We start from the raw sequence: 24,576 nt of genomic DNA on the forward strand, positions 1-24,576 counted from the left end.
ATCACATTCAGTAGAAGAAGGTCCTTGCAAATATCATTCAAAATTCTCCTCTGTGTAGGTGTATTTCAACAGATGGTGTTCCATAACTGCAATAGCTCAATGCATGAGCACCTGAAAAGGAAACACGCTGGCAATATAGCACAGGACAACAATATTGTACCCACTTACACTTAGCTATTTGAAAAAAGTTGTTTTAGTGTTGTGAACCTCTTTATATTACAAAAACACTGACGAAAGTAAAAGCCATATTTTTTCAAACAGTTAAGATAAATTGCTAAACACACTTGTCAGTTGCCACAATTATTACTTGCAAATGCACTGAAGCAAAATAATGTTTCAATAAAATGGCTTTCTAAATACCATAGACTGGTCTGTTAAATGCACTGGCTAGCTTTATTTGAGGTAGAGATGCATTTTCACCCTTTGCCAGATGCTTATGCCAGGGTTGGCAACTTGTAACTCTTTAACTGTGACCTGGATCTGAAAGAAAACTACTTATCAGCAGCTGTCAAAACTGAGAAGTAATAACATCCTACATAAACATAGGTCAGCTTTATTAAGTTATTTTTAGTCATTTTCTCCAATTATTAAATTGGAAATGAATCATATTTAAGAAACAATCAAGCTGACTCAAGAAGATGTAATTTTCAAAATTTAGCACAGTTGATCATATGTCTGCTTGAATTTTTTGGACAACTAGGGGGCTTTACCCCCTGCTTGCTTCGCTCGCCAACCCCCTGGCCAGCACTCCGCGCTAGCGTCTTTGTGGCTCTCGCGTATGGGGATGTGAATGTACAATTTAAACAGATTTTAATTTTCATGTGAAATGTTACATTTGCATCCACATGACATATAACTGCCCGTGATTGCATTTTGTTTCTTTCTCTCTATTAAATAAAAAGACTTTTTTAGAATGTTTGGCTCTGAGATTTGTTATTTGTCTTTGCAAAAGCTATTCTAATGGGAAACTGTTAACGTTTTTTTTTTTTTTTTAATATTTTTATTTTATTAATTTTCATTGTAATCATTCCATACAAACAGATCAATTTATAACCCAACAAATTTGAAGACAAATCAAACCCCACCCCTGAGAAGGAGAGCTTAGCTAAAGGAAAATTGCTTTAAGCTTTTTAATAAGGCAACATTAGACAAAAGAAGGGGAGAAGTAAATATCTATATAAATAAGAGATGGAGAAGGGAGTTAAATGCAATAATAGTTAATTCTCTTATTCTAAAATAATATTGATTAAATCCTGCCAAGTTTTGAAAAAATTTTGTACAGATCCTCTAACTGAAAATTTGATTTTTTCCAATTTCAAATAATATAAAACATCAGTTTCCCACTGACTTATAAGAGGAGAATTAGGATTCTTCCAATTTAACAAAATAAGTCTGCGTGCCAAGAGTGTAGTGAATGCAATCACCGTTTGTTTGTCCTTCTCCAATTCAAGTCCATCTGGAAGGACACCAAACACAGCTGTTAGTGGGTTAGGAGGGATTGTGATACTGAGGCTGTCTGAGAGGCACTTAAAAATTTTTGTCCAAAATTATGTTAGTTTGGTGCAGGCCCAGAACATGTGACCCAGTGAGGCAGGAGCTTGGTTGCAGCGCTCGCAGGTTGGATCCTGGCCTGGAAACATTTTGGACAGTTTTAAGCGAGACAGATGAGCTCGATATATAATTTTTAGTTGAATAATTCTATGCTGTGCGCATATAGAACTCGAGTGAATTCTCTGCTTTGCTACCTTCCACTCCTTTTCTGATATATTGATTAAGAGATCTTCTTCCCAATGTCCTCTTGGATCTTTGAAAGGTAGGGACTCTAATAAGATTTTATATATTGCGGAAATAGTGTTTGTTTCCTCGGAATTGAGCAGTATTTTTTCCAGCATTGTGGAGGGTGCAAGGCGGGGGAAATCGGGCAATTTCTGTTTAACAAAATTTCTAATTTGAAGATAGTAAAAGAAATGTGTAGCTGGGAGGTTAAATTTTGAACGTAATTGTTCAAAAGATGTAAATATGTTGTCTATATAAAGATCTCTGAGCATTTTAATCCCAAAACTTTTCCAGGTATTAAAAACTGGATATACTTGCGAAGGTTGAAAGAGGTGGTTCCCTTGCAGAGGTGCGACTGATAAAAGATTTTCCATCTTAAAATGCTTCCTAATTTGGTTCCATATTCTGAGTGAGTAAAGCACAATTGGGTTATTAGTATATTTGCGATAACTTTCATTTATTGGAGAGCAGAGCAGGGAATATAAAGAAGTACTACAGGATTTTACTTCTATTGCAGACCAAGCCTGTGTATGTGCATTTATTTGTGTCCAGGTTTTTATGGCTTGTATGTTTGCTGCCCAGTAATAAAACTGAAAATTAGGTAAAGCCATGCCACCTTCTGCCTGAGGTCTTTGTAGGGTCGCTCTTCGGATACGTGGGTGTTTTGAGTTCCAAATGAATGAGGTTATTATTGAATCTAACTGTTTAAAAAACGATGTATTGATATATATTGAAATGTTTTGAAATAAAAAGAGAAGTTTAGGAAGGATATTCATCTTAACGATGTTAATTCTTCCGGCTAGAGTGAGATGAAGGGTTGACCATCTATGCAAGTCTTGCTTAATTTTTTCCATACAGACGCCAAAATTTTGTTGATAAAGAGCTTTATGTTTACTTGTGATATTTACCCCTAGGTATTTAAACTGATCTGCTATGGTAAAAGGTAGGGTGTCTAATTTATTATTATATGCTTGTGAGTTCACTGGAAAGAGTATACTTTTATTCAGATTAATTCTAAGACCAGATATCTTTTGAAATTCTGTTAGTGCTGTTAAAACAGCAGGGCCAGTGTTTTCTGGGTCCGATATATATAAGACCATATCATCTGCATATAAAGAAATTTTCTGTTCCAGTCCTTCTCTGACAATCCCCTTTATCTGATGAGAATTTTGGCAGTGAACCGCCAGTGGTTCAATAGCGATTGCAAACAACAGTGGCGACAAGGGACATCCTTGTCTGGTACCACGTTCTAGTTTAAAGTAGTCTGAGCAAATTTTATTAATACAAACTGAAGCTTCTGGACTGATATACAGTAGTTTAATCTAAGCACAAATATTCGGGCCAAACCCAAATTTCTCCAATGCAGTGAAAAGGTAATTCCATTCGATCATGTCAAATGCCTTTTCTGCGTCTAATGATAGTAATATCTCTGGGGTGTTTGATTTTGCTGGTGAATATATAACATTAAACAAGTGTCGGAGATTTGAAGATAGATGTCGGCCTTTAATAAATCCAGTTTGATCTTGTGATATTACCAAGGGCAGCACTTTCTCCATCCTTCTAGCTAGGATTTTTGAGAGTATCTTAACATCATTATTCAGGAGTGAAATTGGTCTATATGATGCACATTGTAACAAGTCCTTATTTTGTTTAGGAAAGACGGTGATTAATGCTTGTCGAAATGTTTGAGGTAGTATTTGGTGGTCTTTAGCTTCTGTAAATGTTACCAATAAGAGTGGAGCTAGCTGAGTGGAGAATTTCTTATAAAACTCTACGGGGTAACCATCAGGGCCTGATGATTTCCCGCTTTGTAGTGACTTTATAGCGTCTAGTAATTCTGTTAGCGTTAGAGGTTTATCTAGTTCCTCAGCACTTAAAGCATCTATTTGTGGTATTTGTGAATTATCCAGAAATGCATTAGATTGCGTGTTGTCTTCTTTGGGCTCAGTGGAATATAAAGACTTATAGTAATCTCTAAATGTGTGCATTATTTTATTATGGTCGATGATTTCTTCTCCATTCTTGTTGGTGATTACTGGTATTGCATTGTGAACTTCTTGTTTATGAATTTGTTGAGCTAAAAGCTTATTAGCTTTTTCTCCGTGTTCATAGTAATGCTGTCTAGACTTATAAATAAGTTGTTCAGTTTCTTTAGTTGTTAAGATGTTAAGTTCTGTATGCAGGGCCTGCCTTTTCCTGTGAAGAGCTTCACTTGGACGCCTGGCTTGTTCTTCATCTATTCTAGTAATTTCATTTCTTAGCTCTGACACTTTCTTGGTTTCTAATTTATTTCTATGGGAAAGATATGAAATAATCTGGCCTCTTAGTAAGGCCTTTAGAGTTTCCCAGAGTGTTCCTGCAGAAACCTCTGTAGACGTGTTTGTCTCTAGGAAGAAGCTGATTTGTTTGGATATAAATTCTGTGCAGTTCTCGTCTGCCAATAAAAGAGGGTTAAGACGCCATCTGCGAGGTGAGTACGAGGGGCTTATTGATTTTAGCTCCAAGACTAGAGGGGCATGGTCAGAGATAACAATTGTGTCATATTTGCATGATTTAATTGTAGGCAGGAAATTATTATCTATAAAAAAATAATCAATTCTTGAGTAGCTATAATGCACTGGTGAGTAGAACGAATATGTTCTTGAGTTTGGGTTAAGAAACCTCCAGGGGTCTGATAAGTTGTGATCATTTAAAAACTGTGTAACTATCTTTGCAGTATTAGATGCCGTCCCCCCTGTCACGGGAGTCCTATCTAAGAGTGGATTTAAAACACAATTAAAGTCCCCAGCCATTATAATTTTATGAGTGTTCACATTGGGAATGGATGCAAATAGATTTTGCATGAATTCCTTATCATCAACATTGGGTGCATAAACATTTATCAAAATCATTTTACTGTTATATAAGTTGCCCATGACCATCACATATCTCCCTTCAGGGTCCGACACTACCTCTGATGCTACAAATGGAACTGTTCTATGTATGAGAATTCCCACCCCTCTAGTTTTCTTTATAAAGCTAGAATGGAACATTTGGCCAGTCCAGTCTTTTTGTAATCTGAACTGATCCTTGGTTAGTAAGTGGGTCTCCTGTAAAAATACTATTTTAGCGTTTAAGCCTGTTAGGTGAGAGCATACTTTCTTTCTCTTTAATTCGTGATTCAGGCCTTTAACATTCCAGCTCACAAAGTTAACTGTCCCATCATGGAGACATTGATTCTGAGTTTTTAATGTCATTTTATAGTTTTAATTGGTAATATGGCAGTTTTAATCTTAGTTTCAAGATTCCCCAGGAGTTGTTGCATGTTAGCCTGTTGCTGCATTGATATTTATAATTATAAGGATTATAAGAATAGATTAAATATAACCTGCTCTCCTTCTTTCCCCCCTTTATCCCCCCACCCCCCCATTTTGCCTCCCCACATGAGGCTAGACCCCACTTTGCGATGTTCCAGTCCTCTGACATACGAAGAGACAGAGCACGTCCAAAACAAAACAAACCCCACCCTGCAGCGGCGTTACAGAATTAAAACAGAGATATCTTTTACAGTTAAATCCTTAATACTATCTGCCGAAAATGTTCTCATTAACAATATTTAAGCTTGAAATAATCTTCAGCGCTTTTAAGTTAAGATATTAAGATTAAAAAAAAAAAAAAAAAAAAAAAAAAAAAAAAAACAACCCTGGGAGTGATTTTAAAAACTAGTCTAGGATAAACCTGGTAATTCATACTGTAATAGTATAATGGTAATTGTATAAATAGTAGAACAAGCATTAAACCAAGGGTATGAAGTTAAACAGTCTACTTTAAGGTATAGTAAAATAAAAAAAAAAAATAAAAAAAAAAAAAAAAAAAAAAAAAGGAATAAAAAAATAAATAAATAAAACGAATCCTACTTTAATCACTTCCACATTTTCACACTCACATCTATAACTCTATAACTCTGATTAAAACATAAACATATAACATATAAAGTCCAGCTAAAAACAAAAAAAAAAAAAAAAAAGAAAATAAGATGTATAATTATAATACCAGTCTCTTTAAACATGGATCCAGCGATCAGATCATAGGTCTTTCCCGTGCCTTGATAGAATACGGCTCTTTAATTTTAATTAACTTTCAAAAAAGTGTCGGAAACAGCTTCTTTAATTCTTTTTCAGCTTCTTCTTTGCTGAAGAAAATATAATGTCCATCTTGAACTTCCACTTTCAGTTTGGCAGGATACAAGAGGCTGTATTTGATATCGGCTTCCCGTAGCATCCTTTTAATGTCGTTGTAGGATCTGCGTTTTGCAGCTGTTGATGGTGAGAAGTCGGGAAAAATACGAATAAGATTATTTTCGAATATAATCTCTTGCTTGTGTCTGAGAAGTGCCATCACATCAAGCTTACATCTTAGTCGTTCGAAGCGGACAATAAAAGACCTAGATTTAAAGGCGCTTGGTATCTTTGTGCGATAAGCCGTGGCTATCTCATTGTCGAGTTTAAAGTCATCTCCAATTATTTTAGACAGTAATTCTACTGCAAATTTCACTGGCTTGAGCTTTCTCGTTTCTCAGGTATACCCTCAATTCTTATATTATTTCTTCTGCACCCATCCTCCAGGGCTGCAAGTCTGTCTCCAAGTTTTTTGTATTCCGAGTTCGCAGCTGTGGCTTTTTCATCGGCGTTAGATGCCATTTGTTCCGCTGTTTCCACTCGAGCCGTGAGTCCCTGCTTAACGTCTTCCAGCTGATCTGAAACGTCATTAATATGATCATCAAGCCTTTTCAGTTTGGAGTTAGTTTCTTCAATGTGTTCCACTAATTTCTCCAACATGCCTTTAAAGTTCACGTCGAAACGTTCAAATAGACGCGTTTCCTTATCTTTGTTATCCTTCTTGAGCTCAGTGGCCACCTTCTTAAGATCATTTGTGTTATCTTTCTTAAGCTCCTTCATGGCCGTAACTATGGCAGTGGACTGTGTAGCGATCATCTCTTTCTGTGTAGCGATCATCTCTTTCAGTTCGGACAGTTCGCTTCTGCTTTCGTGCTCCGCAAGTGAAAATGCAGCTCCTGTTACAGGCTCGCGATGAGTAGATGAGAGCACGTCCTGCAGAGCCCTTTCTAGTCTCGAATGATCCTCAGAAATCGGCGATCCCTCGCGACCTGTATCACTTGCGCCTTCGCTCCCATTTTCACTCTCGACTGGAGACGATACAATGGAGCGGGGTCCCAGGAATTCTGCGCGCTCTTCTGCCTGTTCTAGGTCAGTCTCCGTGATGCCATACCTTACACTTGCACTCAGGCCGGAAGTCTGTCCGGACTTCGATGCAGCTTTAAGTTTCTTTTCCGGTTCTTTCTGACTTTTCTTCTTGTTACTCATGCTTGTATATTGTAGTGGAAGTTCCTTGGTCGGGTTAAATACAGGATACCTCTAAATAATATGAAATACGTGGGAAAATAAAGCCGCTGCTAGCGGAGCTCTGCTTCAGACGTCCATCTCCTATAAACGGACGAAACCACTCAGCACTGTTAACGTTTTAATACAAATGGCATAGCAAGATCTCCTTTGTTGTCTAATCTTATCCCCTGAAGATGTGCTACATTACCTTTCTTGGATACATCCTTCTTTCTACAGTAATTTGTGCCGTGGAAGACCGGACGGTGTTAACAGTTGTAGATATTCTTCGGGATATTGTAAGTTGTTGCTTTCATCTTCTGCACGATCATCACCATCGACTGTTTCAGCATAGTCTATTGATACGCGTTTAACCAATTTGCCATGTAACCAATTGACATTTTTGGCGTTAATTAGTTTGACTTCATCTTTTCTCTTTGCTAGGATTGCTCGTGTACTCATTTCTTCTGTTGATAACCCTTTGTGATGAAATTCTTCAATAAGATTTGGACATAATAGGTCTTCTTTAATTGGGAAGTTAAAGTGAGGAAAACGTTAAAATTTATAAGAGCTGAGAGCGCAAGAACTGTGTCTGACAAAAGCATTCACAAGACTGAGAGGTGAGAGGACCATGGTCTTGTTTGAAAATGGTTGTAAGTAGAGCGCGACTTGAAAGAATCTAATGGCAAAAGTCACCTTCCCGAGGGACTGGCTTCCAAAGGTTGTAAGTATGACGTGACTTGAAAGAATCTCATGTTAAAAGTCTCCGTCTCACGGGACTTCATTCCAAAAAGTCTCTTCAAAAGATCGCAAGATAAAAAGTCTCGTCTCCCAAAATGTTTTTATTATAATAGAGAAATAAATGTTTAGATGAATCAATTACTTGATAACATTAATTAATTGAAAAAGATTCCTCATTTACAAAATAATCATTTGTGGCAGCCCTAAAGGAATAATTTTTCTCTGCCTAAAACTTGTAAGATGCACTAAACTTGTAACTCTTTCATGGAAAGCATGGTTCAGTATTACACACTATATTATAAAATATTATAAAATTATATTATAAAATGATTTCCAATTTAAGCAGTGTTTGTACCTTGAAGTTTTTCAAGCGTTCCATCTTCCAGAGCAAATGACCCAGCTTTAACTTCCTCCTTCTTCTTCTTCTTTAAAACCATTTTTTCATTCTGCAAAACAAAGCATTCCATTGTTGATTTTTCCCCTTAGACACACATCAAAACCTTCCTAAAGAATATAACTGGGAAGTCTCTTCTATGAAGCTGGCTGGACAGAGAAGTAGTACAATTTATTTTTCTTGGATTTATAATGCCACTTTCTCATAAGAGAACCTTCAGTAGATATCAAACAAATGAATGTACATACAGTCATGCGAGAACCAATAAACTAGAGCTATTTTTTGCAAGCAAGAGGTACACTGCTCCTGATGAATTAGGAAGTAAAGATTACAACCTCACACAATGCTATGCAACACTGAGCCATTAAAGAAGCTTCACGGGCCCGGTTGAGTTGTATCTGCTTCAATAAACTTCTACTCCAGGTCTATGTCTACAATGCTAAACACCACATTCCAGATTTAAAATGTCTGTACAACTGTACTCAATTACAGTCTTACTGCATATATTTTTAACCAATGAAGAGACATTTTTAGACATGGTCATGCTGACCATTCCACCCCAGTTAAAGATCATTAGCAAGCTACCTAAAGACATACCATATTTATATCTCATTTAAAGCCATTTTTCAGAACCATCTTAAAGCATGGTACAGTGGAACCTCGATTTGCGAGTAACTTGGTTTACGAGTGTTTTGCAAGACAAGCTAAAATTTTTAATAAATTTTGACTTGATAAACGAGCGCGGTCTTGAAATACGAGTAGTATGTATACGCATTGTCTGCTGAGCATCACGTGATCACAACTGAGCTGATGGTTCTTCTCTCTCTCTCTCTCGCTGCGGGATTGTGGGTAATCGTCTCCTATTCCCCATCTGAGTCGCGTGCCTCACTCATATAGTTAACATCCATACGAGCGTATACTGTTTACTACAGCATTGTGACTGTGTGTGTGTGTGTGTGTGTGTGTGTGCGCACGCGTGTGTGCTGTGATGTGCGATTCCCCGTCTTGCACCCCAAAACACGAAGCTGAGTCTCAGTACTTTAGCAACACCAGCTTTATTCAGCTTGAAACAGCAACAGCGCGGTTATTTATTGTAGCGGGATCTGCCACTCTCCTATACACAGACACAGCAATCAGGCAGGGTCGTGGCCAAGTAGTACTGTGACCTGCGCATTTATAATGTTCCTTGTATCACCCATCGACGGCAGGCGCTTATAGCATGTCCGCGATCTTTTCGGATTCGCTTTTACGGCGAACTGCTACAGCGCTGGGAGACTGCGATTGCTTTGGGATGCTCTTCCGCGTGTCGTCCCGTTGGGTGCTATCCCACAGGAGTTTAGAAACTCACTCACACCAGCAATGATTCTTTTCAAAGGTAAAGTGCAGGTTAATTTGTTTTATGTATTTTTACTTTATACTTTGTATTAATCATTTTTATATGAATAGTTTTGGGTTGTGGAACAAATCACCTGAGTTTCCATTATTCCTTATGGGGAAATTCACTTTGATATACGAGTGCTTTGGACTGCGAGCACGTTTCCAGAACGAATTAGGCTCGCAAACAGAGGTTCCACTGTATAAAATGACAATGTCACTTATTCAAATTTAGATTAAAGATTAAAACAGAACAAAGAGAATTGTTCAAAAATATCATGAGTTGCAGTTTCTTAAGAGTGCATACATTGTACACTGAAAAACATGTACACAGTAAACAGATTTTGTCTCATACATTACAGGCTGAAACATTTCGACTCAAAATTGAATGTCCAATGTACTGATGTTAACTGAGTGTAACACATTTGTGTTGTGCTTTAAAAAAGTAATTTTCCACAAATTGCTAATTAAGTAACAGAAACAAACTGAGAAGGTTGCAAACTTCAATGTAGTTTGCTTTGGGCCTTTAGAGTGGAATATAAACACACTTCAGTGTGCACAAGTACACTACTCCTGCTGCCACAGTCTTGCGACATTGTCCCAATAAATTCAGTACATGTATCATCTCTTTTCATATCCCAGAATATTTTTTATATTGAGCCTGAAGTAAACACAAACATAGTTTCACAAGAATAGCCTAAAGACATCGAAAAAGGTGTGGGGCAGCCAACCGTATATTGTGCCCTGGCTGCAAATGGGTAATTCGTATTGAGTTCTTTACAGCAGGCATGTCAAACTCACTACCATTGGTAGGCCACTTCAACTGCCATACGTGCGTCAGCGGGCCGCACTGTAACAAATACTATTATACAAAGTTACTGTAGCTTTCTTTCCAATACTGAAAACTTTAAAAAATGTAACACTTAAAGTTTAAAGAAAAGCAATTTATTTCCATACAATCTCCATACAACAGCGTACAATTAGAGTCTTTGCCTCTTAGCTAGGTCCTTATATTATTATATTATATTCATTGCTTATATAGGAGCCTTACAGTGTGAGATTTATTTCTTTTGTCCTGACACTTGGCATCTCTTGTTAGTAACCACTTCATCAGTATCAGGCTTGAAATCTTGTGCAGCTGCACCTTTTATGAGGGATGAAAGGTGCTCGACAGTAAGTCTTGAGCGATGTGGGGTTTTGGTAGCTTTCATTAACAAAAACAATTGCTCGTAAAGGTAAGTGCTTCTGAACGTAGACAGTACTCTCGATGCCAACTTATGGATCTGCACATACGAGGGTGGCAGGTAAGCATACAAGCCTGGCACACCAACTTCGTTGTATTTTGCCTTCAGAATAGAATCTGACTGCAGTTCAATCAATTGCATTTGGATATTCTCAGGCGCATTCTCAATGTTGTAAGAGTATGGTGACGTAAACAGCGCAAAGTCCTGTTCCTGTGAACTGAAATTATGAAAACACTCACTGAATTCATTGCTCAATAATTCAAGTTGGAAAATAAATCCTTCAGAAATCAAATTTTACTTTACTAAGTTTACTTCAAAGTTTATATTGTAAAATAAGCCGATATGCAAAAAGCCCCCTGACCTACAATAATTTTACAAACTCAAAATCACAGAAATTTGTTAATAAACAACTTACCAACTTCTCGCGTCCACTTCAGATCTTCAGCTGTAGCCTGCACTAACTGTTCGTTACAATACTAGCACAAAATTACATGAAACTACAGCAAAAAAATGTGAAAATATGCGAGCTATTACTACTCGTGATGGTCAGTTCTGCCCAGTGGCCTGTCTCAGGAGCCCAGCAAGTAGTGTAGCCTACCAGGGGCGGCTCTAGGCTCATGGCGGCCATGGGCAGAGAAAGAATCAGTGGCCCCTTCGCCCGCCAATGTCAATATGGTATCTTATGCACGGCAGATGGCCACATCCGTTGCGGACACTGCATAGCCGCCTCGTGCTCATGACACGCTTCTATATAACTTGAAAATCAAGTGGCGGCCCATGATGTTCTCATTACGGCAGAACGTTATAATACTACATATAGCTTACTGCTCCGACTCCAGCGACATTAGTAAATACAGCGTACTAATTAACAAGAAACACAATGTTTTTCGGCCACATTGCCGTTAGCTGTGTCGTTATTTTCTCTTTCTGTTTTATATTCAATATATATTGGCGTGGCGGCCCTGTGCAGGTGCACAGTTTGCACATGCCTAAGGCCGCCCCTGCCGCCAGGCTGCTGCAAGCCTAGCACTTCATTTGCGACATCGCAGGTCATTAAATTTGGACAAGGCTTGTGGCTATACTAGCAGATGACGTTTCCGGTACCGTAATGCCATGGTGAAAACGCGCTTTTCTCAGAAGGCAGAAGTAAGAAAAGTCAATAAGTAACGCCAAAGATGCAGAATGATTCAATCACAAATGATAGTAATCATTTTGTACAAGTTTAGTGCTAACTAGGATCTGTCATGCGGGCCGCACAGATTTCTGTTGCGGGCCGCATGCAGCCCGGGGGCCGCGTGTTTGACAGGTTTGAATCCAAAACAGAACTGAATTAGGATGAGAAATATGGCGGCTTTAACACTAGAATTACCAGAGTCTACGAAAAAACTCGTAGATCCGGCCCACCTTAAAACCGTTCTCACCTCTCTTTTGTCTTCTAAATGTGCCGATTAAGAGGAGCAGCGAGCAGCCGGCTATTCCACCCCCCACCGTTGCCGAACGTTCACTAAGTTTTCCCAGCTCATGGCTTGTTTGATTATCTGGGAGTGACTGAACTGCTGGAGTTTTAGAATGAAAATAATAGATCGCCATTTGGAATACACGCATTTCATGCGTGTTCCGTTTCTACAGTAATCTGTGTAAACACATTGCTAAAACAGAAACCTTTTCATATTTTAGTAATAAATGTTACAAAATGTAGGCATAAACTATAGAATCTGTGAAGCCTGAAGTCCAAACATCAAATAAACATTTTCACAAAAGGTTCAAGGATGATACAACAGCTTCCGTGGCTTAACGCTACGGTTTGCTGACTTGGGGCACAACAGCCCTGTCGTGCTATAGAGACGTGAGTTCGATTCTCAGCTTTGAAGGAAGTGTTTTTTTTTTTTTCCTCAAACGGACATTGAATTTATAAATTGGTATGCACTGTAAATCGTTATCTTTAAAATGTCAATCGCGGTTATTTCTGTTGATTAATTCATGCTTTTTTACTTAGAGTCAGAACAGGAGCTTTTTCTGCTTATTCAGTTTCTGATCTGACTCAAACAGCGCCAGTATAACTTCACACCCGATCTGACACTGTTCGTTTTCAAATAACATTGCATTACTTCGACGATGTTTTCTGATTGGTACTACAGTAATCCCTCCTCCATCGCGGGGGTTGCGTTCCAGAGCCACCTGCGAAATAAGAAAATCCGTGAAGTAGAAACCATATGTTTATATGGTTATTTTTATATTGTCATGCTTGGGTCACAGATTTGCGCAGAAACACAGGAGGTTGTAGAGAGACAGGAACGTTATTCAAACACTGCAAACAAACATTTGTCTCTTTTTCAAAAGTTTAAACTGTGCTCCATGACAAGACAGAGATGACAGTTCTGTCTTACAATTAAAAGAATGTAAACATATCTTCCTCTTCAAAGGAGTGTGTGTCAGGAGCAAAGACTGTCATAAAGACATAGAAAGCAAACAAATCAATAGGGCTGTTTAGCATTTAAGTATGCGAAGCACCGCGGCACAAAGCTGTTGAAGGCGGCAGCTCACACCCCCTCCGTCAGGAGCAGGGAGAGAGAGACAGAGAAAAACAAACTGAAAAATCAATACGTGCCCTTCGAGCTTTTAAGTATGCGAAGCACCGTGCAGCATGTCGCTTCACTAAGCAGCTGCACAGAAGCTAGCAACGTGAAGATAATCTTTCAGTATTTTTAGACGAGCGTCCATATCGTCTAGGTGTGTGAACAGCCCCCCTGCTCACACCCCCTACGTCAGGATCAGAGAAAGCGCAACAGAGAGAAAGAGAAAAGTAAGTTGGGTAGCTTCTCAGCCATCTGCCAATAGCGTCCCTTGTATGAAATCAACTGGGCAAACCAACTGAGGAAGCATGTACCAGAAATTAAAAGACCCATTGTCCTCAGAAATCCGTGAACCAGCAAAAAATCCACGATATATATTTAAATATGCTTACATATAAAATCCGCGATAGAGTGAAGCCGCGAAAGGCGAAGCGTGATATAGCGAAAGATCACTGTATTCGTGTCATAAAATGATTTCTTCAAAACGTCACATATATTTGTCTCTTTCTTTTTTTTAAATGTGTATTGTAGCACTCAGCAACTGGCCACCTGCATGTTCTTGTGCACACTGAATAAGACAGCGCTATATGCAATCATCAGATTCAAATGTTAACAGTTACATAGCACGGAATGGAAATCAGCAGTTCTTAGCATTCCACCACGCAAGCTGTCATATCAACCGCCTACAGTAACTTGCTTTCTTTTTGCTTCGGTTATTGTCTTGAATAAAAGTGCACTTGTTTTGTTATACTTTTACATCAACATATGTTCCTGTGTTTGAGCTACATGGGCATGCTCAAAAAATACACGTATAATGCCACGAAAAGTGCATGCAGACACTTCAGTTCGCAAGCATTGGTACGACAATGCAGTCACAAGTACACTGCAGAGCTTTAGCGCGTCTTTATGTGAAAACAGCAGTATCAGATGGGAAGTGCCTGATGATTGCATATAGCGCTGAAGTTACTGCCCTTTACTATGCTTTCCTCTGCATGTCCGGGAGTACAAAAGAAACAGCATACAGCAACACGTGGGGACTGGCAATATTGGGGGAAAAAAACATGTGGTCGTATGTATCGTGATACACTGCAGAACTATAGAGCATCTTTATGTGAAAACAGCAGTGTCAGGTGGGGGGCGGTAGGGAAGTATCCTGAACGCGACTGACACAATGAAAAGTGAATTTAAAAAAAAAATAAAGCTAACTTTTACAAATATCATAAATTACACCGGCTGTTACAGACTGAAATCAAATGTATCTTATTTATTCTAAAATAGTGAAAATAAGAACACTTCTCAAAATGAAGTTGTGCAGGATCGAACTCACGATCTTTGGATTCCCAGTCAGCAACTGATACTGTTGCGCCACGGAAGCAGTGATAGCTAATGTGTGTCAAAGTCGCACACTAAGGCGGCTTTTTTTGGCGGTGGCTTTTTTTTTTGTACCTTTTGTGAAAGTGTTTCTTTGATATTTGGACTTCAGGCTTCATACATTATACAGTTTATGCCTACATTTTGTCATTTGCTACTAGAATATTGTAAACCGTTTCTGTTTTAACAATGTGTTTACACAGATTACTGTAGAAATGCAACACATATGAAATGCGTGTGTTCCAAATAACAATCTTATTATTTCTACTCTAAAACTCCACTTCACTCCCAGATAATCAATCAAGGCATGAGCTGGGAAAAGCTTGTTTACGTTCTAAGTCGTTGGGGGGATGGGATAGCCAGCTTGTCTTTATCAGTACATTTAGATGACAAAAGACGCTGGCGGAGAGGTGAGAAGGGTTTTAAGAAGCGATTTAAGGTGGGCCGGATCTACGAGTTTTTTCATAGGCTCTGGTAATTCTAGTGTTAAAGGCCGAGACAGGAAGCGATGTTGTTGGGACCAGAAGTGACCTCATCAAAGGCACAGGTATCAGAAGTGACGTTGTTGATATCGCTGGTAACGGAAGTGATGTTATCATAGGTGCCGGAAGCGAGCGGGATTTCCCGTGGATGGTCTGCAGAGGATTGAGAGAGAAAGTCAGTGCAGCTCATCACCCCCTGGTCTGGCGTGGTACTACTATTATTCAGGCCCTTTAGCTGCCACCCAGTCGCACCTGTGTGACAATAGGTTTATGATATAAAATAGGAGTAAATACACTTGTGACCAGGCTTTGATCAGATCACTCCGACACATTTGAAGTTGTCAGAAAACACAAGCACAGTTTCCCTTTTTGATTTGACACATGCTGCGTGCCAAACATTGTCAGCGACATACACGTTCAGCCATTAAGTCCCTACTCTTAGTTTCTTAATTATTTATTCAGTGTTATCTTCCCCCAGTTTAGCATACTATGTTCTGTTATAAATTATCTAAAGTGTTTATTGAAATCTCATCAACACAAAAAATAAAGTAGGAGCAGTAAACTTCTTTATAGATTAGGTGATTAAAACTAAGCAAAATGTTTCAGAAAACCAATAGACAGTCTTTTATAACACATTCTTTTTTATGTTCTCCTCCTTCATTTCATGCTAGAGGAAAATACATTTCCATGCAACTTGGACTCTTATAGTGTTGTCACAAAAGCCAGGAGTTATATCCTACTGTGATATTCTATGGGAAGTAGAGAGTTTATATATAATTGTGTTCACTGCCTTTTACAAGGGCTGACAAATCGGTAGTCTGACCTCCCATGACTACCAGTTTTAAATTTTGGACAACCAAACTACAGACTACCAGCGGTTTTGGATCTTTGCTCCTTGCAATATTTTCCTAATCAAAAATAATAAAAACAAGACCAATTTCTTTGTGTACAATCTTAACTTTGGTGTCAGCTGCTTATAATGCACCAGACTGATGTTAACCACCATTGAAAGCCTTGTTTATACTTGATGCGCCGACGCTGGTTGCAAGGGCAGCAAAGCAACAAAAAAAAATGATATCAGATGCAGCAACAAGCACTACGTTTTTGCTGAATGCTACACTCGCAAGGTTTTTTTTATTTATTTATTTATTTTAACTACACAGTGAACTGGGTGTTGCGCCACGTACCCTGAATGGTGAATTTCAAGGAAAGTCTGGCCATGTGGGTGCCAGAATGATGAACGAATGGCTGAATATGATAAAACAGGTCATCAAAGGTAAAGAAAGACATGCAAAAATATTTGAAGAGCATCTCTTCATCATGTACTGTAGGTCATCCATATTATATTTGCCCTTCCTTCTCCACTTTTGGTTAATGGATTTACACACAGACACACACACACTTGTGAAAAATATAGTGAGATTGTGCAGTAAGTCTATAAAGCAAGGAAGAGAAATAATGGAGTGAGCTGTGATGGAACTAGGGCAGCGAAGGCAAGAATGACAAAAGTTAATAGTATCCTCTCGACATTTACCATGATATAAATAAAGTAATAATTAATGCATACCATGTTATGGATTTAAAAAAATACTTAGCGGATTAAATATGAAGTCATTCAGCAAAGACGGGATCTCTGCAGGGAGTGGACAGCATCACAGTGAAGTCAAAGAATGTACTGTGCTATATGCAGAGAGCATCTAGAAACCCCATATAAAAATGGTTCTTTCAAATTTTAGAACTTAAAAAGTGAGAAAGCACAGTAATATTAGTCTGTTTACTGTACTAGTGAGCCTGCAATACCTAACAAATGTTGTAACAGTTCAACCTGGAAACAAATATGTATACTGATGCAGCAGGTGACTCTTTTCAACTGACAGGGCTTACTGCAGCTGAAAATATTCAGTAGCTTTTTGATCGCATTTGATGGCTTGAATATTCCAGCAATGCTCCTGTAACAAATTTCCAAGTGTTCAGATTCAGAAACGGACATTAACCTTTCAAAACCAGAGACTATACTCTACTGCAAACAGATCTTGCTTTATGTAGTCACAGCAAGGGCAATAGATGAACCTTATAAAACATAAGATGCTCACCATTAACTGATATGCACTCTGTGCTCCTAATAGGTATACTGGAGGTTGTGAAAATGCTCCTTATATTAGTCCAAAAATTGCAGAGTGTAAACATGCTTTTTTCAGGCCTAAACCTTATCTTTAATAACATGAGGACCCTCTTAGTGGTCCAAGCATGATAAATGTTAATGCAGCTGCAAACAAAGATCTACGGAAGTCGAAAGAGGACATGCAATATCATTATTTTTTAAAATTGTCTCCTCGAGATAACAGACTAATTTTAAAGAGATCTCGAGAAAACAAACTTTGTTTTCTCAAGATAACGGAATAATTTTATTGCAATCTCGAGAAAACAAAACTTAACCTTTGCTCCTGGCATCAGGCTCGCTTAGATTGCGATGCCTATACAGCTGAAGTCTTGCTATCCGTCTTCTTAAATGACGGACACTTAACGTTATTATTTTCTAAACTAAGGCATAAACATATTTCAGCCTGCGTCAGCTCTTGATTGAACAAAAATGTGACGTGCTGATCAATACAGTTCTGCTCTTCTGCCATTTCAAAGAGGACATGGCTTCAATAAGCTAAACATTAAACGTTAGATACAATTATTTCATAATTTCGAGAAAACGAGATCTTTTGTTTTATCGAGATCTCGATAAAATTAGTCCATTATCTTGAGGAAACAATTTAAAAAAATAACGATATTGGACATCCCCTCTCGGCTTCCATAAAGATTACTGCCTGTGGTCAACAATATATAACACTGTAAAGGACATACTGCACCTCAGAATAACCCGGGACGTCAAACTGATGTTTTCCCACAGAGAAAAGAATTAGTGGTGTCTAAGTCAGGTTTGAAAACAAAATTTGAGAATGCAGTATTAATGCAGTATTTCAGTTAATTTTTGATCAAATATTTTTTTGTACATTGCAAAAAAAACAAACATCCATCAGCATGACATATTCCTTTAAATATATTATCTTTGCTGAAATATTCCCTTCCATGATATCAATTGTGTTTATATTATGGGTTAAGAGTGCTATGAACTCTGTTGCACAACAAAACATTACTAATAAATGTTGCTGTAAAAAGTTGAAGGTAACCCCCGACCCCCTGTATACAATGCTTGTGGCCTAGAAAACTGCCTTATGTATTTACAATATGTCCACCCCTGCTTTTAACATAAGGCAATTTCTGCAGCTTGAAACTTTTTCATGTCTGAATTTTGAGTTTGCAAGTATATTGCATGTGTCAAGTACTGTAGGAAGTAGGAACTGGAGTTGAACTACCGGGGCTTTTTTAAATTTCCAGGAGCTAGCATAGACCACTGCCTGTGATGAGAGGCCAAGCAGACTCGGGAAGTTGGAGGAAGTCCTGTCCTGGGTATTGTAGTAAAGGTGTCCAATGAAGGAAATGTCCTTAGTCCTCTGGGCCTGTCAGGCGCAATGGGGGACTTCAGCCATGCTCCAACCAGATATGTGGGCTCCTCCAAAATGGTCAGGAATGGCACATTACTACTAGCCAATCAAGTGTCCATGACCGTGAATGTCATCCTGCACTGCCGTTCAAATGGAACCACTATCCTCAGCAAGGCAAATTTGGAGTTCAGGAGTGTATTTGTGACAAGAATTCACCTGGTACACAGGAGGAGGAACTCCACAACAAGGCAATATTGAAAATGTAAGATTCAAGAATCAAGATGGAATTGAAAAGGAATAGCTTACAAGGCAGGGAAAAGCCTGAATGAGGTTAGCTTTGTTGTGTATTGCGTGTCCCTCTATCTGTTTGTTTTTTTTTGTTATCCTGCCCACCATCAATAAATCCCCTTTTTATTTGGACTTTATTGGTGTCCATACATTCTTTTGGATTTGGGGCCTGCTCAAGGGTCGTTCTCATAAAGCCCCCACTCCCAATTACCTTATTTCCCTCTTAGAAAATAATTCTATGCCACTTCTTTTTACACTTCAGAAAAATCTCCAGGTTTCGTGATACTGTATATGAAAATCTAACTTATTCACAGCACCATTACAAATTACATTACAAATTCTTAGTGTTTCATTGTCTGTCACACTATAAATATAATAAACGTACCGCAAATGAAAGAGGTAAAAGGATTACAACAGGCAACTAACCCCAAATTATTCCATAATCCACTTAAGCACAAAATGACATTTTTACTTTCACTGAAAAAATAACATCTGTCTCTCTTTTTTATCAAATTGTTTTATAGCTTAAAGGATTAAATGACAAGAAAAAGCATAGTTCTCTTCAAAGCATTTTGTTCGTCTAATCACATATTCATTCCTAGTCATACAATGTAAGTTTTTAGAATCTGCGACTCACCATGCTTACTGTATAATGATTTCACCAAGATTTCAAAGCAATATCCTTTCTCCACCATAACCGTTAAGATTTACAGATTTGGTTCATCCCCACCAAGTTTCAACAGTCACATATTGGCAAGGCTCAACTAACAAAACTCATTGAAACAAACTGCAAACACAGTATGAATTTAATTACAGTTTTTCCCCCAAAAGAATCCATATTTTTTGTACAAATATAAAATTGACAGATTATTAAACATAAAGTAACATGTGAGTTGATTCACAGCCTTGGAATTTTTTGAGAATGCATGTAATTGTTAAATATTTTTATGATAAATCTTCTATACAAGGGGCAATTCCAAATAATGTTGGAAAAAGAAAAACACAAGTCTATGATAAACTGGCTCCTTTCGAGATTCAATTCATGCCTTGAGCTCAGTGCAGCTAGGATATGCTCACAGCCACCAATTTTATTAAATCTGTGGTAATACTTATATATATAGTAGTTTCAACAGTAGTCAACAATATTTCAATAATTTTTTTTTTTTGTTTTTTTAAAGACTAGGGGGCTTTGCCCCCTTCTCGCTTCGCTCGCCAGTGTCTAAAAACAGAAGATGTTTTTCCTTTGGTCTCTTGATCATATTATATATTAAGAGCACTGACAAGTGGCATTAGCCAGAGAAGAGTCACCCATAGTATGAGCTTCAACGCCAGTATCAGAGGAGCCTAATAAAACAGCAAGCCTGCAATGTCACAAAACGTATGCTACCCAGTGTAGGAAAAGCGAGCAATCCTTTTGAAAAGAGCCATGTAATAATAATAATAATACATTTTATTTACAGTGCATCCAGAAAGTATTCACAGCGCATCACTTTTTCCACATTTTGTTATGTTACAGCCTTATTCCAAAATGGATTAAATTCATTTTTTTCCTCAAAATTCTACACACAACACCCCATAATGACAACGTGAAAAAAGTTTACTTGAGGTTTTTGCAAATTTATTAAAAATAAACAAATTGAGAAAGCACATGTACATAAGTATTCACAGCCTTTGCCGTGAAGCTCGAAATTGAGCTCAGCTGCGTCCTGTTTCCCCTGATCATCCTTGAGATGTTTCTGCAGCTTAATTGGAATCCACCTGTGGTAAATTCAGTTGACTGGACATGATTTGGAAAGGCACACACCTGTCTATATAAGGTCCCACAGTTGACAGTTCATGTCAGAGCACAAACCAAGCATGAAGTCAAAGGAATTGTCTGTAGACCTCCGAGACAGGATTGTCTCAAAGCACAAATCTGGGGAAGGTTACAGAAAATTTTCTGTTGCTTTGAAGGTCCCAATGAGCACAGTGGCTTCCATCATCCGTAAGTGGAAGAAGTTTGAAACTACCAGGACTCTTCCTAGAGCTGGCCGGCCATCTGAACTGAGCGATCGGGGGAGAAGGGCCTTAGTCAGGGAGGTGACCAAGAACCCGATGGTCACTCTGTCAGAGCTCCAGAGGTCCTCTGTGGAGAGAGGAGAACCTTCCAGAAGGACAACCATCTCTGCAGCAATCCACCAATCAGGCCTGTATGGTAGAGTGGCCAGACAGAAGCCACTCCTTAGTAAAAGGTACATGGCAGCCCGCCTGGAGTTTGCCAAAAGGCACCTGAAGGACTCTCAGACCATGAGAAAGAAAATTCTCTGGTCTGATGAGACAAAGATTGAACTCTTTGGTGTGTATGCCAGGCGTCACGTTTGGAGGAAACCAGGCACCGCTCATCACCAGGCCAATACCATCCCTACAGTGAAGCATGGTGGTGGCAGCATCATGCTGTGGGGATGTTTTTCAGCGGCAGGAACTGGGAGACTAGTCAGGATAAAGGGAAAGATGACTGCAGCAATGTACAGAGACATCCTGGATGAAAACCTGCTCCAGAGCGCTCTTGACCTCAGACTGGGGCGACGGTTCATCTTTCAGCAGGACAACGACCCTAAGCACACAGCCAAGATATCAAAAGAGTGGCTTCAGGACAACTCTGTGAATGTCCTTGAGTGGCCCAGCCAGAGCCCAGACTTGAATCCGATTGAACATCTCTGGAGAGATCTTAAAATGGCTGTGCACCGACGCTTCCCATCCAACCTGATGGAGCTTGAGAGGTGCTGCAAAGAGGAATGGGCAAAACTGGCCAAGGATAGGTGTGACAAGCTTGTGGCATCATATTCAACAAGACTTGAGGCTGTAATTGCTGCCAAAGGTGCATCGACAAAGTATTGAGCAAAGGCTGTGAATACTTATGTACATGAGATTTCTCAGTTTTTTTATTTTTAATAAATTTGCAAAAACATCAAGTAAACTTTTTTCACGTTGTCATTATGGGGTGTTGTGTGCAGAATTCTGAGGAAAAAAATGAATTTAATCCATTTTGGAATAAGGCTGTAACATAACAAAATGTGGGAAAAGTGATGCGCTGTGAATACTTTCTGGATGCAATGTACATAATGCCTTTCCCATGCCCATGTAAAGAGCAAAGAAGTCATTCTGCCTCCCTGCATCAGAGCAACAATATTGATTTTTTGATCTAAGTCTTGAAACTGATAAAAGGTCAAAACCAGGAGATTGTACAGTAGGTGAAAACAATCAAAAAAGCAAACATAAGCAGCTGAATGATGAGTAACAGAATTCAACAAACAAATGGAAAAAAAAGCATCATTTTGAACCAAACAGAAAATGGAGTCTTTAGGCAGCTTTTTCTCAGGGCTTCTATTTGATTTACAGTTCTGGGCTCCCAGCCCTAGAAACAAAAATAATAATAAGCAGTTACTGTTTTGTTTTTCTTTTATTTATTACTTCTTAATTACTTTCTTTTTCTTTCCGTCTAAGAAAAAACAGTCATAGAATACCTTGACTCCAGAGTTGCAACATGTGTTTGCTTAATATACAAAAAGGCTCCAAAAACTTCCCATGCATGACTCATGCAGTAAACAGCAACCACATTATAACAAGTCACTGCTGCAGCTACAACAAATGACATTACCAGAGCACAATCCTGCAAACGTTAACAGGCAAATAGGAAAATTTAGACAGGCCGAAACAGTCACACACAAGAAAAAAACGTGAGAAAAGTGTTCAAATGTCACAAAAATATTATACAACAGACCCAGATCCTCCAGCGAGCAGAAACCCAAAATGTGTTTCAAACTGTATAATTTACAGATAGTATCTGATCAAAAGAATCATCATTTGTTTCAAGGTTTTTCTGTGATAAATGTACAATTGCCAACTACTGTCAAAATCTTCTAACCACATGATGGCAAAGGAATAATTAATGTAACTGTGTTTCAAAAGATTCTACCTGTTTCTATTGTAACATTTAAAATTTGAAGTGACTTTTTATATGAAAACTTCAAAATACTATTGTGGAGAATTACGGAAAAGGACAAAAAAAAATCTAAAAATAAATCATATTATATATTACCAGGTCCTGTGGTGGGTTGGCACCCTGCCCGGGATTGGTTCCTGCCTTGCGCCCCGTGTTGGCTGGGATTGGCTCCAGCAGACCCCCGTGACCCTGTGTTCGGATTCAGCGGGTTGGAAAATGGATGGATGGATATATTACCAGTAACGGTGCACTGCACGATAATGTGCAGTGAATACACTTGACTTGAGCATTCCTAGTTTTCATCCTCTCTCTGAAAGTTTGGCATTCGTGTGCTCAGAGGTTGATGCGCTTGTTGCTTCCTTTCCTTTCGACAAGACAAAAGTGATAATCGTGGACTTCATAAAAATCACGTCCTGCCCACCTCCCACTCAGCATCAATGGTTTAGATGTGTTGACTGTTAGGAATACCAAGTTCCTCGGTGTGCACATAACTGAGGAATTTACGTGGACACATAACACCTCCTCACTAATCAGGAAAGCCCAGCAGAGACTACACTTCCTGAGGCGGCTGAAGCGAGCAAGTCTTCCCCCTTCCATCCTCACCATGTTCTACAGAGGCCACCATTGAGAGTGTTCTGACCAGCTGCATCACTGTCTGGTATGGCAACTGCAACATATCCGACTGCAAGCGCCTGCAAAGGATAGTGAAGACAGCAGAGAACATTATTGGGGTGCCTCTCCCTTTACTACAGGGCATATTTTACAAATGCAGTGTCCACAAAGCCTGCAGCATTGTGCAGGACCCCTTACACCCCTCACATGGACTTTTCACACTTCTGCCATCCAAGAGAAGATACTGCAGCATCAAAGCCAGATCTGCCAGGCTGCAGGAGAGTTGTTACTCCCAAGCTGTTAGACTCCTTAACACCAGGCTGCCCCCTGGGACCTTCCACACGGCCTCAACCACCGCTAAAAACAGAACTTTTATATATGCGAGCCACTGTCCTGCAAAGACGAGTGTGCATGGAGACAAGAACTGAAAATCTCATACTGACCTTTAAGTATTTTGACACTCTTGTTATCCTTCTGCTGTGAAACATTCTGACCGGTCATTGTTTACACGTCTTAAACAACTATTAGCATACACTGATCATTTCTGTATTATCTATATCTATTATTTATTTATTATATTACATATATTACGCATCAATATTGCTGCTACTTCTTTGTCCTGTCTTTGCACAATGTCTTGTCTTGTTTGTGTTTTTAATTTTTAAATTTAAATTCTATTTTTAATTTATTATTTGCAAGTCATGTTGTTACACTGTGGACCCTGAGCTTCGCAATTTTGTCTATCTGTATACTTGTATATGGTTGAGATGACAATAAAGTTCACTTTGACTTTGACTTGACTTTCCTGAGCAGCTCTTTTCTCTACCCTAGCAGCCCACTTCTTCTCTTCTTTCGCCGGCATCTTTT

The 24,576-nt window shown here is 38.8% G+C and overlaps 1 protein-coding gene across 4 annotated transcripts in view; it reads right to left on the reverse strand.

Moving 5' to 3' along the window:
- LOC114666192 (thyroid adenoma-associated protein homolog) overlaps window positions 1-24,576 on the reverse strand; it is a 200,495-nt gene that overhangs the window by 172,919 nt on the left and 3,000 nt on the right. For all 4 annotated transcript variants that reach the window (XM_028820955.2, XM_051919539.1, XM_051919538.1 and 1 more), the window contains exon 2: window positions 8,251-8,341. In XM_028820955.2, coding sequence (XP_028676788.2) covers window positions 8,251-8,332 — 82 coding nt within the window. In that variant the 5' untranslated portion in view covers window positions 8,333-8,341. The remainder of the gene's footprint in view (window positions 1-8,250; window positions 8,342-24,576) is intronic.

The sequence above is a fragment of the Erpetoichthys calabaricus genome, chromosome 15 (genome assembly GCF_900747795.2).
Source record: "Erpetoichthys calabaricus chromosome 15, fErpCal1.3, whole genome shotgun sequence".
Classification (NCBI taxonomy): domain Eukaryota; kingdom Metazoa; phylum Chordata; class Cladistia; order Polypteriformes; family Polypteridae; genus Erpetoichthys; species Erpetoichthys calabaricus.